We start from the raw sequence: 16887 nt of genomic DNA on the forward strand, positions 1-16887 counted from the left end.
TCACAGTTTTGTGGAAATGTTTTATTTCAAGAACGATTAATAACTTCGAATCTTATTAAATAGACGACCTACTTCTTAAACGAGTTATATACAGCTATGTTGATGCAACTTTTCACGCGGTAGGTGGTAATGTAGTAAGTAAAATTCAGTTTTTATTTACTTTTTATGTGCGAGGAGAGTTGAGTGTCAAAACTGTATACAAAGAAAGTGTTCACTTGCTAAGCTGAGGACTATCATATTTTGTAATGACGTTTAAAGATGCAGTTTTACAAGAGGCGAGGGGGATTGTTTAATGAACTGGTTTCTCATATTCGTAATTGATTGCATAATGGTCATGAACATATATGAGAGAGAGAGAGAGAGAGAGAGAGAGAGAGAGAGAGAGAGAGAGACGAGGCGGACGCAGAGAGAGATCAAGAATCATTCTCTTTCGCTGACAACATTGCACATATCTCTCATTCTTATTGGTTCATGCTTTTTGAAAATTAATCTGTATTATTATCTTTAACCCGTATATCATAACAAAGAAGAAAAGACGATGCCAAGACACTTGCATGTCCAGATTACCAGCACACGAATGAGCTTGAGTAATTCACTGAAAACATCCAATGACTCATTATGAACACGGAAAGTTCAAGTTGTATTTACAAAAGCCGAAATCCGGTGTCGGCGATATTGAATTGTATTAAACTTATTTCTTCAAGTTGTAGTGATCAAAACATGGTGTATCTTATCGAAAGATCTAATGAGAACAAGTTGAACCTAGATATGATCTGTAGCGCTACCCTCTTTACTATTAACCAGTATTAAGATATTCCCATCGTAGTTAATAATTATCTGTTCGAATGATGTTGACCTATAACTTTGTCCTCCAATTCTGTACAACCTGGCCTAGGTGAGTCAGATCAGTTGACCGATTTCAGCTTCCCTAGCTCTTGTTGCATACTTTGATTTGTTCATTTTTGTGTCAGTTCTTCGCATACGTCCGTTGATAGGCAGCACTTTAACGATGAAAACTCATGTACACATCAAGTAGACGTGCACCAGTGTCTCCCAACATTGTCCTGAATTTAACCTCAGAATCTCAGTGATGTACGACCTTTGAACAGATGGATGACGTCAACGTCGTTCGGTACCTATCGGTACCAAGCGTTGTGAGGATATCAGCTTATTTGCTATCTATCAGAAATCCTCGCCTCTTTTTGATATGGTTGAAGAAATTTCGAGAGCAAGTGCTCGAATCCACAGCAAAGGACCAGCTGTATCTTTTGTGAGAAAAAACCTACTGCTCGATGCTGGCTCTACGTCGACGGACGCAAGCGCTTGAGGCCTGGAGTATAATAGCATGGCACTTGATTCATGACTTGTTGCATACACACCAGTCGGCTCCGAAACCTACCAAGAATTGATGATTGTAAAGGATCAAATATGTACTGATTTAGAAGAGGGGAAAGAGGAAATTACTACTTATGTGTCTATATTTAAAGTTAATAATATGTAACGTGCCCTGGCCGGGCAAAGAAGACGCGCCCATGGCACGACTACACTCAGATAGACACCATCATTATCAATTATTGATTGGTTAAAACTGACAAATAAGGGGGAGTTTAATGATTACCCTGCCCCGGGAGATAATTTTCCTCCAATAGCGGGCGTGGTCAGTCATTTTAAAATCACTTCTGGGACGTTCTCATCAGATACCGGATTGCGTTTTCGCGGTGAACTTTCCGGGACGTGCAGAGTGTCAGCTACTATCAGCTCGTGGACCTATTACAAATTTGGTCCATGTGTAAAAGCTGTTGTTTGGCTGCTGAAATATTGATTTTTTGCTCATTTTCTCAAGTCTCCATAACAGACCACCTCTGATCGGCAAAAGAACACAAGTTTTTGACCGGCATTTTTTGACTCAGCCTTAGGAATCATAGGAGCTGGAAATGTACCCCATGTAGAAGTGGACATCGCGCTTTGAGATATATTTGTTCGGGACAGTCCCTTGACGTCACTACTCAGAGCAAGATATTGATATAACGGGGAAAATATGGGTACGTTCATTGGCCATATCTCCCCAGGCCTAGCTTTCATCACGTTTGGCTTGTTGTGGGCTTTTCAGGCTTCGTTTGGACTGCAGCGGGAAAAATACAACAATCGGCTGCAAGCAGATGGGCGAGGGCGTTGCATGAAGATATTAACATCAGTTCCATGGGAGGCTGTGATGAAGATCTTCTACGGGACGTTGGCCGCGCTCGCTGAATTTTTTTTCCCACTGGGTGTGAACAAGTTGGAGATGTTCAAAGGCGGAGAATTGCAGCACCCGAATGAATGGCAACATTTTACCATGTATTCATACTTCGCAATGAGTGGCATTGTGGACGTCATCAGCCAGAGAGTTCTGAAGCACCGTGCAGAGCCGCTGGAAAATTTCTTCCTTGCTCTTGCTTTTGGCGTAGAGACGCATCTCCTGTACAACCATCGCCATGGAAAGGGAATGTTTGAAAACACCATTCACATACTTTTGGTTATTGCGTCATTTGGCAGTTTCGTCGGGAACCTCCTTCGAGTATGGCACGTCAAAGATAAGCTCATTCCGTTCCTTCTGGCAGGCTTCGCGTTGCTTCAGGGTACGTGGTTTTTCAACGCGGCCTTTCTGATCTATCGGGAAGAATGGGACGCTGACAGCCACGGTAGTGTCATGTTTGTCACCATGGCTTACTGCTGGCATATCGTTCTAGCCATTGTGACCCTAGCTAGCATCTACGGACTTGTGTACATCTGCTTTGGAAGGAGGTGGAGGAAACAACACCATACCGCAACATCCAGCCCTCTACAACTAAACAGCCATAAAAATAACAACGGCCTCTATCGAGAACTCGAAACTGAGAAAGTGTTTAGCGAAACTCCAGATATTTGAGAAAATGCGCAAACTGTCTATTGGCCGCCATTTCTTCCTATGATCGTAAATTTTAAAGCACTTAGGGGTTAAAATTTAAGCGCAATATCACTAAAGTAAATACATGTATATTTCACTCCCAACTTGATTCTATAGTACTGTTGTCAATACATTTCCCATATTGCATACTCTGGAAACTTCACAATGGTGTACAATATAGACATCTTCTTCACTACGGTACATTTTTGACCAGATAAATCATGAGGTATCGACGAGATTGCTCCACAAGTCGTCAAAGTGCGAACTTCGATGACATTTGTGGTCCACAGCATTCAGTAGATGAGAGATGAGAAAAACATCGCGGCTATGCGTAGATAACGTGCAGGTTTACTCTGTAGTCAAAGGTCAAACAATTTATTTCGCAGTACTAACCTGGCGCAATTCTATTGGAGCACCCACTCTGCTTTCAAAGTTGGTACATTTGAATTAAACTTTTGATATTGAATGTGTCCTTTCTTTACGTTTACCTTTCCTTAACTTATACACTGGCTAACTTTTGTACAAGCCCATGACTCAAAATCGTCTTGCAAGAAACCTTTAGATCATGTGAGCACGATAAAGTCATCGATAAATTTTGTGTACACCTTCATTAAGTACATGATTTGTGACTTTAACAGAAATCCATCGGCCTGTTCGTAGCGGCCTGGGTCCCTCGGCGTGGCGAAGTCAGTCAACGATAAAGTGATGCTATAATTCCATTTATTTAGTGTCAAGGAGAAGTTACAGCAATACTTTGTATGGTTGTATCTTAGCTTTTATGTTGTAAAACGTATCACAGAGGTTGATTAAAGATCACAAAATAAAAACTGGTACCTGTCTTCTGCACTTTACTATGCCTAAAATGTTTGTCATTGCTTCGTGCAAATCTTGATCTGTTATTTATCTGTACATGTAGCACGTTCACTTCGGCGATTTTTGACTAAGAAAGCAAGATTTATATTGGACATTTTACAGCGAGAAGCGAAAAAAAAAACATTAAACCCTAACTCAGTCGTTTTACATAATGTACCAATCTTTATTTGAGGCATTTAACAAATTATTTCAGGCAACGCATTCGAAAATTGAAGAAAGGCTAGTTCACAATATCATTTTCATTTTCAAATCTCAAACACGTTTACAGTGGAATTTGATCGAGTGTCCGGTTTGCCTTGTCGAGCTCGACAAGTCTATATGTTGCTTTATCAATAGAAAAGTAAACATTTGCAACAAATTGAGTCTTTGGTGTTAGATTACAGCGCGCAGTGAACGTTTCCCATACATTGTCTTGTCTACGACCAACACGGTCGTTTCTGCATGCCACTCACAATAAACTTCACACTGCACCACATACACATCACCGAAGTTTTCTTTTAGGTGTTTATTTTAATTTGGGAACTTTATGAAGAAACACGTAAATTCTTTTCAAAATAAACTTGTCTCCTCTCGATGTCAGTAATCACGACAACGGTCCCTTTAGCATAGTCTGTACTGAGCAGGTCCAGCGCAGTCTACTCTATCGATAAGTATGACACAATACAACAATATTATCAACCAGAAAATTCTTAACACCTCCTGCATGAAACTTTTTTCTGCTTTCTCTTTTGTCTCAGTTAAATGAAACTTTCTTACTGGACACTTCTCCCAAATACATGACACAGCTACAAAATAGACGAGAAGAAAAGTGTCGATTTTACACATGCAAGTGCAATTCTCAACCAACACTGTACATTTTGTGCCATAAATAACACACCCAGTGTTTCAAAAATAGTTCGCGGTATTTTGGCACGTAATCGCGGACGTCATCATACACGGCAACGGTTAAGTTAGCATGGAGGAGACGGCAATATCTCTCTGCCTTCAAAATTTCCTTCACCTTGCTGAAGCAGTGTTCAACTGAACGCGCCCAGAGTCAGTCTGGTTGATGTTGAGGACTTTCTTCGAGATATAGATCCGACACTCGAAAAATATGTCAGTGAGTTTCGTCAGAGTTGTATTTCCCGAATCAAAGTACATGTAAATACCTGAAAGAAATCTTGATGATGAGTAGTGCAGTGTCAAGCTTGTTGTGAGTGGCATGCTGAAACGACTGTCGTGATTGTAGACTAGTCAGTGTATGGGGAAACGCGCTGTAATCTAACACCAAAGACTTAATTTGTTGCAAATGTTTACTTTTCTAATGATAAGCAACATGTAAACTCGTCGAGCTCTGCAAGGCAAACCGGACACTCGATCGAATTCCACTGTAGTTCAGAATTAATGGCTCCACACTGTGGTAATAACCCTACCTGCCTTTCTCTCTACGGTTGTTATCAATTTTGGCCATATGGTCATGATGGTTGCTGCCAATTCTGCCTGCACGGAAGTTAAAGGGACAAAGTCGGCCATTTTTCATGAATTTTGTTTGATACGAGATACTACTGTTATGTAGGTCATTTACCCCACACTCATCATGACCTGAGTTCAATTAGTCTAGAACATTCTCAAGGTCACTGCCCTTGATGACCTAACAACCTTGAATTCAATTAGTCATGTTTGGAATGTTCTGGAAAGTTGATTAGTTGTGTAAGGGAGATAATTTTAGAACAGTAATTAGCATGTCAATAAAAGTTCTAGATTGTTCTTATATGCCTTTATAAAAGGGACGTGCTCAGCTTCCAGTCAGACTTTTGGGATCGTGTCTCTTGTGTGTTACTAAACTCCAGCAGTAGTCATTCTCAAGACCTTTCAAGACCTTCACTGCCAACGCTGGATTTATACTGTGGACTTTGTGCAGTTTCAAGCCTGCAAGACAAAGGACTGTTCATTCATCCGACTGACTGTTACAACTCTGAGACTGGAGCTTTGCCGTCCCAGCTGAGATAAGTAGTCTGTACACTTTTAAAGCTTGTACTCTATCCCTGACTTAGCAATATTTTTTTTTTTTCGTAATAAATTTTGTTTAAACGTTAACTGCTGAGTTCACCCTTTTGTTCGTTTTCTCTGCACGTAACAATTGGGGGCTTGTCCGGGATACGAATATTTGAGCCGTTTGAAACATTTTGACAGCCTTTTCAAAACTACTGTATACTGTGAACTCAGCGAAATTCAATCATGGCGGAATTCAAGCCAGACGAATTTATGGATGACCTTGATCAGGACACATTTAATTCCCTCAGAAAAGACAACCTCATAGCACTGGCAAATTTCCTTAAAGTAGATGTCAAAAGATCTATGCGCAAGCGAGAAATTCAGTTCAAGATTGCAAAACATTTAGTTAATTCTGGCCATTTTGAGGAGTCTGCCTTAAAAGATTATGAGCCTGAGTCTTCCTTCGAACTCAAAAATTAGAATTAGAAATACAGGCAGATTTGGAGCTTAAGAAATTGGAATTAGAAAAGGAAAAATTGCAAATGGAAGAAAGGGAAAGGCAGGAAAAATTACAAATGAAAGACAAAGAATTACAAATGAAAGACAAAGAATTACAAATGGAAGAAAGACAGAGAGAAAAGGAGAGAGAATTGGAAGAACATCGACTACAGTTAGAAATGAGACGTTTAGAGCTTGGACAATCAGGAAAATTCTTCCCTTCAGACAAGTTTGACATCACTAAGCATTTCAGGTTAGTTCCCCCCTTTCCAAGAAAGGATGTTGATAAATATTTCCTTCATTTTGAGAAAATTGCTCAGAGTCTGAATTGGCCTAAGGAGTCCTGGTCTATGCTTTTGCAGAGTGCTTTGGTGGGTAAAGCCAGAGAAATTTACATTCAGTTGTCAGTAGAGCAGGCTTCAAATTATGATTCTGTGAAGGAATTAATTCTCAAGGGCTATGAGTTGGTGCCTGAAGCTTACCGTCAGAAATTTAGGGATTGTGAGAAGGTGAAGGATCAAACTTATGTTGAATTTGCTCGAACAAAAGAACAACTGTTTGATCGCTGGTGTTCTTCTGAAAAGGTCAGTCAGAATTATGACAAATTACGACAACTTGTTTTGATTGAGGAATTTAAAAGGTGCATCCGGAGTGACATCAGACGTTTATCAATGAACAAAAGGCAGATACATTGGAGGTTGCTGCACGTTTGGCCGATGATTATTCATTGACCCACAAATCTTCATTTCTCAGCAAACCATCCCAGTCCTTTTTCTACAGAAACAATGCAGGTAAATTTAACTCCAGCTTTTCATCCAAGAATTTCTCAAAGGAGAGTAGAAAATCAAATGACAACAATTCACAAAATTCAAGTAACACTCCCACATCATCAGATCCCAAGTCTCAATCTCCTTCTGACAAACAGTTTGGTACACTTTCTTGTAATTATTGTAGAAAGACGGCCATTTAATGTCAGATTGTTTCAAATTGAAAAGAAAACGTGAAGGTCAAAGTGGTCAAAGTGGATCTAAGCCCACCGGCTTTATTTCTTCATCAACTCAATTAGAGTCTAATAATGTGTGTAACACATTTTCTGAGGTTAAACCCCTCTCATCCCCAATTAATGAGGTCAAGGTCAATTCTTCTCAAGATAACATTATGGGTATTTTCGAGCCATTTATTCATAATGGTTTTATATCACTTTCTAGTGATTTCTCTTCCGCTACCCCTGTCAAAATTTAAGAGATACCGGGGCTTCCCAGTCTCTTTTGTTGGCAGATACCCTGCCGTTTTCTGAAAAGTCATTTTCAGGTTCTAAAGTTCTTATTAAGGGGGTAGATTGCAATGACTACATTCCTGTTCCTCTCCATAATGTCTATTTGTCTTCGGACTTTGTTTCTGGACCTGTGACTTTAGGTATTAGGCCTTTTTTGCCTTTCGAAGGGATTCACCTTCTTCTTGGAAACGACCTTGCTGGGGACAAGGTCATTACTAATCCACTTGTGACTGATAATCCTAGTTTAGATCAAAATCCAGAGCCAATAGAGGAAGACATTCCCGGCCTTTTCCCATCATGTGCCATTACTCGAGCCATGTCAAAGAAAACTTCCGAAAATCAAAATACTCTCAAAAATAATGTCACAGATGTTGACTTAAATGACACCTTTCTCAGTCAGGTGTTTGACACGGATCATTCCGTTATCCCTCGTGGATTTGAAACTTCCAGTAAAACTTCTGCTGACCAAAGTCAGACATTTTCTAGATCAAATCTCATTGCAGAACAACACAAAGACCCAGATATTTTGTGTTTGTTTGACAGGGTAGATGATGAAGGTAAAACTTCAGATAGCTCTGTTTCCTATTATACAAAATCTGGTATTCTCATGCGTAAATGGAGACCTCCAGATGTTTTGGTTGATGACGATTGGGCTATAAAACATCAAATTGTGGTTCCAAAGCCCTATCGTGCTGAAATATTGCGCCTGGCCCATGAAACGCCCTGGGCTGGTCACTTAGGAGTCAGGAAAACTTATCATAAAATTCTCAGTCACTTTTATTGGCCTAATCTCAGGCAGGATGTAGCACATTTCTGTAAAACTTGTCACACATGTCAAATGGTAGGAAAGCCAAATCAGACCATTCCAAAGGCCCCTTTACAGCCAATTCCTGCATTTCAAGAACCATTTAGTAGGATACTAATAGACTGTGTTGGGCCCCTACCAAAAACAAGATCAGGAAATGAGTACATGTTGACAATTATGTGTACATCAACTCGGTTCCCAGAAGCCATACCACTGAGAAATATACAGACAAAGACTATAGTGAAAGCTTTAGTCAAATTTTTCACTTTATTTGGCCTCCCTAAATGTGTCCAGTCCGATCAAGGCTCCAACTTTATGTCTGGAATTTTTCAACAAGTAATGGATCAGCTAGGCATTAAACAGTATAGGTCATCCGCCTATCATCCAGAAAGTCAGGGTGCTCTTGAGCGATTTCATCAAACTTTGAAAAACATGATTAGGACCTACTGTTTTGACACAGAGAAGCAGTGGGATGAAGGAATTCATTTTCTGCTCTTTGCTGTTAGAGAGTCAATTCAAGAGTCTCTTCGTTTTAGCCCATTTGAGCTTGTATTTGGACATACAGTCCGTGGCCCACTTAAGCTCGTTAAAGAGAAATTCCTATCAGACGATGATGATTGTCTGAATATTTTGCAATATGTGTCAGATTTTCGTACAAAACTCTCTAAAGCATGTGAATTAGCCAGAGAAAATCTTGAGTCATCTCAGCAGTCAATGAAAACCAAATACGATAAAAACACCTCAAAACGGAAGTTTGAACCAGGTCAAAAAGTTCTTGTTCTACTTCCAATTCCTGGCAAACCACTCCATGCTCGTTACTTTGGGCCATATCTAATCGATAAGAAATTGAGTGATTTAAATTACATCATAATAACACCTGACAGGCGAAAACAAAAACAGCTATGTCACATAAATATGCTTAAGCCATATTTGGATAGGGATAATCCTACTAAAACAAAGCCTGTCAGTACAGTCAGTTCTGGCCATTATGAAGATAGTGATACTGAAACTGACTTGAGTGAAAATACTCTAAACTCAAAGCTGGGCTCGGTCAAGCTTCAGAACTCAGAAATCCTGGAGAAGCTGGAGTCTACAAAGTTGGCACACCTCCAGCCAGAACAACAACAACAGGTGAAAGAACTGCTCCACGAATATAAACACCTGTTTCAAGATGTTCCAACGAGGACGAACGTCACCTACCACAACGAAGATGTCTGCGACAGTAATCCAGTGGAACAACATCCAGACGGACTGAATCCTGCGAAAGCGGAATATCTCCAGGAGGAAGCCAAGTATTTGCCGAACAATGACTTTATCGAACTCAGTAAAAATAACCGGACTTTGCCGTGCATACTTTATGCCAAATTCAGTGCCATTTCAAGTTTTCCAACAACAAATTGCAAGAAGATAGTCATGGGACATCCTGTTTGCTACTTTTCACACAAATTTAACAAATCCCAGAGAAACTACTCTACAATTGAAAAAGAGTGTTTATCTTTGATATTAGCTTTACAGCATTTTGAAGTTTATGTTACTTCTTCAAATCAGCCAATAGTGGTTTATATTGATCACAACCCTCTTGTTTTCTGCAGAAATTTAAAGGCAAAAATCAGAGATTGCTAAGATGGAGTTTAATGTTACAGGAGTTAATCTTGATATTAGACATATCAAAGGCAGAGACAATTTAATTGCAGACTGTCTCTCTCGTATTTAGAGTTTATTGTTGTTCACTTTCAAGAATTTTACTTTAGAGTAAAACAAAATTTGAGTACTTAAATCCTTTTCAAGATTACATTTGTAAAAGAAAGATTTTTCTTTGAAAAATTTTCTTTTTTTTGAAGAGGGGGTGTGTTATGTAGGTCATTTACCCCACACTCATCATGACCTGAGTTCAATTAGTCTAGAACATTCTCAAGGTCACTGCCCTTGATGACCTAACAACCTTGAATTCAATTAGTCATGTTTGGAATGTTCTGGAAAGTTGATTAGTTGTGTAAGGGAGATAATTTTAGAACAGTAATTAGCATGTCAATAAAAGTTCTAGATTGTTCTTATATGCCTTTATAAAAGGGACGTGCTCAGCTTCCAGTCAGACTTTTGGGATCGTGTCTCTTGTGTGTTACTAAACTCCAGCAGTAGTCATTCTCAAGACCTTTCAAGACCTTCACTGCCAACGCTGGATTTATACTGTGGACTTTGTGCAGCTTCAAGCCTGCAAGACAAAGGACTGTTCATTCATCCGACTGACTGTTACAACTCTGAGACTGGAGCTTTGCCGTCCCAGCTGAGATAAGTAGTCTGTACACTTTTAAAGCTTGTACTCTACCCCTGACTTAGCAATTAGTTTTATTTTCGTAATAAATTTTGTTTAAACGTTAACTGCTGAGTTCACCCTTTTGTTCGTTTTCTCTGCACGTAACACTACTTATATTGTTTGACATGTTGAAAGGTACTGAATGAATGGTGAACATGCATATATTCGACCCCTGTGTTAGAGACGATAGACGAAACCATTGCAAAAATGAATTAATGGTCATGACCATTAACTAATTTTCGCGATGGTTTCATTTAATTTGTCTAAAACTGGGGTCGAATATATGCATGGTCACCCATTTATTCAGTATCTTTCAGCATGTCAAACAAATAAGTAGTAACTCATATCAAACAAATTCATGAAAAATGGCCGACTTTGCCCCTATCGGCGAGTCCCAGATGTGACACTCGATGACATCATTGATAATACGTACAACAACGTGACAGACACAGGTACGGACTTATTTGATAATCTTTCCGTGAGGTATATTGGAGAGATCACGGACCTATCACTTATGGTATGTCAATACAGAGATCCACAACAGTAGAGCTTCATGCTATTGTAGTACAAAACACACTTCCCTATAGCATCGGAAAGTTTACTTTTGCTTTCAATTACGCTTTTGTCCGTGCTTATGTCAGATATATTGACCATATCTGCAGTATCGTTATTATAACTATGTTTTTCACATATATCTCCAAAGTAAACGATCAGCATTGTATCATAACTATTTCCATAGTTTAGGCCTTAACTTTCAAGAGCCAGTGATTACGTGTAATATTTACATCGAACCATGCTTACTTGTAATGGGTAGATTATTGTGCAGGGTGTATGTCTTTCCACACAATTGTTTCTACCGCTGGCGCGGAATACGTAAGTGTTATATGTGTTGGGATGCGTTCACAAATAACGGGTTGAGGGGGGCGGGAGGAATCGCGATTGCAGGCCCCCTCAGTACCCTCAAACATTTTCAAGTCTCTAAGGCCCCGGCCCCTATTATCAGATAGCTGCATACTTATTAGGGATACACGCAAAGAAAAAATAAACATGAATTGAGCAGTTCTACTTGCAGACGTTCGACACTGCCTGTTATTAGCAGCTTGTAGAGCCATATTCCTGAGGCAAGATTCATTTTAAACGCATCAGTGGACTTTTGGATTATCAATCTAAGTTAACTTGAGTTAACTGAACTCTGGCCGGGTCAATGGCACCTGCTGAAGAGCATATAAATTGACGATCATGATCGTACGGTGGCCCCTACACGCCACGGAACTCTATTACTTTTGAATATAAACTCTAATTTTTCTTGACAATACCTTTAATATTTCTAAGAGATTTTATTTCTCCACCGCAAACTTTTAATTTTGTACGGACAACTTTATCTTAACATTATCTTAACTTTAACTTCTCGAAAGTAGTTTTAGTTTTAACCATAAACAAAATATGTTTCTCAAAAGTATTTTTTATTTTGTAAAACAAAAGTAAAAATTTTTCAAGATAACAAACTCCCCTACACGTCATGGAAATTTATTACTTTTGAACATAAACTCATATTTCTTGGCAATATATTTAATATTTATAAGAAATTTTATTTCTCCACGGCAAACTTTTATTTCTCAACGGGGAAACTTTATTTTTGGGGTAAACTGTTTTTTTAAAACTTTTAACAAAAAAAACTTTAACTTTTAAAAAATGACTAACTTTCAACAAAATATCTGTTTCTCAAAAACGTTTTTTATTCGAAAAGAAATAAAAATTGTTCACAGCAAGAGTTGAAGATTTTTGCTAAGCGCGAACTGAGTTACTTAAATGACATAACCTTATGTTTTTAGAGCAGAAAACTTAAATTCTTAAAGAAAAGTTTTATTTTTCCAAGAGTAAAATTAATTTCTTTATGGAAAAAAGATTTTCTCAGAGCAGCAAATTGAAATACAGAGAATAAAACTTTTTTCTCAATGGCGAGAAATTATTTTCTGAAGACAACAAAACTAATTCTTTCAAGATATATTTTCTACATATGAGTGTGGTTTAAGAATTTGGTAAAACTGAACTGAGAAAGAATGAAAAAGGAAGGATGAAAAAGTCAAACTTACTTTTCTTCAGAGCGAAATTTGTTTCTGAGAGGAGAAATATTTCATGTGAGGGCGCAATTACCTATAATGCATAGCAAACTCTTTCTAGCGAGAGTAAACATATTTTGGGGAAGAGTAAAACATTTTTCCGACGAGCAAAACTTTATTTTAACGGCGGCGGAAGTTAAAGTATCCCACCATGCAACACCCAAGTTTGATGACCCAGAGTCTCCGAGACAACCATGACTGACTTCATCGGCGATACAGGCACACTAGCCCGGCCCTAGCTGCAGTACAGTACCTCGAGGTTTTACCTGGGTATTTGGGTCGGACGGTTTGCCGTACTGTACTGCAGCTAGCCCGGCCCTACCCTGCCTGCGTACGATGCTGTGTGTTGGGGCCGTATAACGCCGAGAACACACAGCATCGTACGCAGGACTATGGGCACGGGCACGCAAACGAGTCAGTTTAACAGTTGCCACTTGTCTGAGTCCCCGAAGAACGGTTTTGTGTTTGAGTGATTCGTCCTGACTGCAGACGTTGTGCGACGGGATGGACCGCATTGGGTTCCTTCATTAGCTCTGCATGGGCTGTGTGTTACAAGCGTTATACGGCCTCCCACCACATAACGCCGGTAACACACAGCCCTGCCATGCAGAGCTATTCCTTCATCAGTTGCTGTGTTGTTAATGTTATGTTGTGTGATAGTCATCTTTTCTATCAGCCAGATTCGTAATTGATAGAGTCTTCGACTGAAACTGAACCTGGCCCGCCAGATTTGACCACAGTCGAGTGTGGTTCAATACAGCAGTTGTGGGTCCACAGCTGTGGTGTTTTCGGACGGGATATGCCTTTTACGGGCTGGTTGACTTTCACGTTTTTGACCCCGCAAACCACACGTGAAAGTCAAAACCACAGGTGCCTGGGTTGCCGGTGTACATGCATAGAGAGAGATGGGCTCTATGCATGTACACCGGCAACCCAGGCACCTGTGGTCAAAACCAGTCCGCGACTGTGGTCAAATCTGGCGGGCTCGGTTCAGTTTCAGTTTCTATAAATTACGAATCTGGCTTCTCCTCGGGGGCTTGGAAAAGATGAATATCACTCACATTGGCTGTGTGTTACCGATGTTACGTGGTGGGAGACTGTATAACGCCGGTAACACAGCCCTGCCATGCATAGCCCTGGGTACTACAGGTCTGTGTGTTCCCGGCGTATTAAACGCCGGGACGAACACACAGACCTGTACGCAGGGCTATGCCATGCAGAGCTAATGAAGAACCCCAATGCGGTCCCGTCGCACACCGTCTGCCGTCAGGATGAATCACTCAAAAATAAAACTGTTCTTCGGGGACTCAGACAAGTGGCAACTGACCCGCGTGCCCGTAGCCCTGTGTACGATGTTGTGAGTTCCCGGTGTTATACGGGCCCCAACACACAGCATCGTATGCAGGCAGGGTAGGGCCGGGCTGGCGTGCCCGTGTCGCCGATGAAGTCAGTCATGGTTGTCTCGGAGAGCAGATCGTCCATGTAGCCGACACGATACCAGCTACCAACTCGGAGACTCTGGGTCATCAAACTTGGGTGTTGCATGGTGGGATACTTTAACTTCCGCCGCCGTTAAAATAGTTTTGCTCGTCGAAAAAATGTTTTACTCTTCCCCAAAATATGTTTACTCTCGCTAGAAAGAGTTTGCTATGCATTATAGGTAATTGCGCCCTCACATGAAATATTTCTCCTCTCAGAAATAAATTTCGCTCTGAAGAAAAGTAAGTTTGACTTTTTCATCCCTTCTTCATTCTTTCTCAGTTCAGTTTTACCAAATTCTTAAACCACACTCATATGTAGAAAATATATCTTGAAGGAATTAGTTTTGTTGTCTTCAGAAAATAATTTCTCGCCATTGAGAAGAAAGTTTTATTCTCTGTATTTCAATTTGCTGCTCTGAGAAAATCTTTTTTCCATAAAGAAATTAATTTTACTCTTGGAAAAATAAAACTTTTCTTTAAGAATTTAAGTTTTCTGCTCTAAAAACATAAGGTTATGTCATTTAAGTAACTCAGTTCGCGCTCAGCAAAAATCTTCAACTCTTGCTGTGAACAATTTTTACTTCTTTTCGAAATAAAAAACGTTTTTGAGAAACAAATATTTTGTTGAAAGTTAAAGTTATTTTTTAAAAGTTAAAGTGTTTTTGTTAAAAGTTTTTAAAAACAGTTTACCCCAAAAATAAAGTTTCCCCGTTCAGAAATAAAAGTTTGCTGTGGAGAAATAAAATTTCTTACAAATATTAAATATATTGCCAAGAAATATGAGTTAATGTTCAAAAGTAATAAATTTCCATGACGTGTAGGGGAGTTAACGTTTGTTATCTTGAAAAATTTTTACTTTTGTTTTACAAAATAAAAAATACTTTTGAGAAACATATTTTCTTTATTGTTAAAACTAAAACTACTTTCGAGAAGTTAAAGTTAAGATAATGTTAAGATAAAGTTGTCCGTACAAAATTAAAAGTTTGCGGTGGAGAAATAAAATCTCTTAGAAATATTAAAGATATTGTCAAGAAAAATTAGAGTTTATATTCAAAAGTAATAGAGTTCCGTGGCGTGTAGGGGCCACCGTAGTGAAGAGTATGCAAATTGTAAATTCCTGGCTACATTTTGCAAAATTGTGAAAACTGAGCACAGCGTCCTACCAAAAATAGTTTTTTTTTTCAAAAGTAGAAGACATATATGACTTAGATGTGGCTTAGAAATGTTTTACAAAATTGACAACACTGGAAGGTTAAAATATTCCATCAAATAAACGTTTTAATCTCTGAAATTTAGGGTGTTATGATGGCAAATTAGGTAAAATTAAAATAATTTCATTTAGTCACATTTTTTTCATTTAAATGAGAGTCTTTTCTGTTCAAAATTTTCTATTGTGTTATTTTACATGTATCATGAGAATGTTTAAATATAGAAAATCAAGCATGGTGACCCCATCTCTTTTCTTTAATTTTCGATTATTCTCATGTGCCAGAATTCAGAGATCCCTGATAACTTTTAAAGTCTACTGGTCTTCTATGTGTTTCTCTCTTGCCTGATCTTGTGTACAAGTATGTTTCACTGTCATGAGAGTCACATGACCCGAACTGGTTACTCCATAGTCGGAGCTATCTCTGTCACTGTCACTGTCGGTATGCAGTGACAGTGACACTGCCCGTAGGCAGTAGCAGGGCAGTAGCTGTATTTACTTTGATAATTTTGACAACTCCCTACAGCATGTTGAGCTGTCCAGTATTCAGCTAGCTAACACAGCATGTGCATGTGTATCCCGCATTTGTATCATTGACAAATAACTTTCAGTCTGCACTCTAATTCAATTATCTCACAGTGGTCAAATATGCAGGCTTTTGTTGACAAACCGAATGTTGTGTGTTTCAGTGTGCTGTAGGGAGAGAGCAGGAAACTGTGTTTGATATATTTCATAGAAATATTGAAGAAATCATCAACAGTTGCAGCTTCAACCCCATTAATACTGGGCCTACTTGTTTTTTTTTTAAACAAATTCACACGTTTTTAGATACTTTCGAGATAAAAGTAATGAAATGCGATCAAATGGTTCTAGATCTTGTTTAATCATTACTAACATTAGAACAACTGGATGACATTAACATGTTACTCAATTTTCGTCGAATTAACCAGCAAACCTTGGAATCGAAGAATTTAAAAAGTAAAAGGGAACCAAAAACTTTTCAGGTCCCCCCATAAGCAGAGTAAAACTTTCAAATCCCCGTCTACTCCAAACATTTTCTATCCCCCCTGAATCCCTCAAGCCCCCTCATCGTTTTTGTGAACGCAGCCTTAGGTTCAGCAAGACCACGGTCCAACTGTGGTCAGATCTATATACAGTATAGCGAAGAATCGTCTACACGCCGATTACTCACGGCTTGCCTATTCTTGATTTCAAAAACACAGTCCTGTTTTTGATGACGATGATGTCGTAAGACTATGTCATATGGAGCTAATTTGGTTCATATTTTGTGTTTTGGTTTGCAAGAAACTCACTCTTCTAATTCATCAGGACATTAGGCCTACTCCACGGTTTCGGTATTTTTCCCCATTTTCTCCTCGCTGTTCCGTTTCTTTGATGTCGATCGATTTCTTG

General features: G+C 39.1%; 1 protein-coding gene across 1 annotated transcript; it reads left to right on the forward strand.

The window, feature by feature from the left end:
• The first annotated feature begins 2038 nt into the window (after positions 1-2038).
• Positions 2039-2908, forward strand: LOC139119567 (transmembrane protein 45B-like). Its single transcript, XM_070683411.1, has one exon. The coding sequence runs from the start codon at positions 2039-2041 to the stop codon at positions 2906-2908; it is 870 nt and encodes a 289-aa protein (XP_070539512.1).
• Positions 2909-16887: the final 13979 nt, after the last annotated feature.

Source organism: Ptychodera flava, chromosome 20, assembly GCF_041260155.1.
Source record: "Ptychodera flava strain L36383 chromosome 20, AS_Pfla_20210202, whole genome shotgun sequence".
NCBI classification, from domain to species: Eukaryota; Metazoa; Hemichordata; class Enteropneusta; family Ptychoderidae; genus Ptychodera; species Ptychodera flava.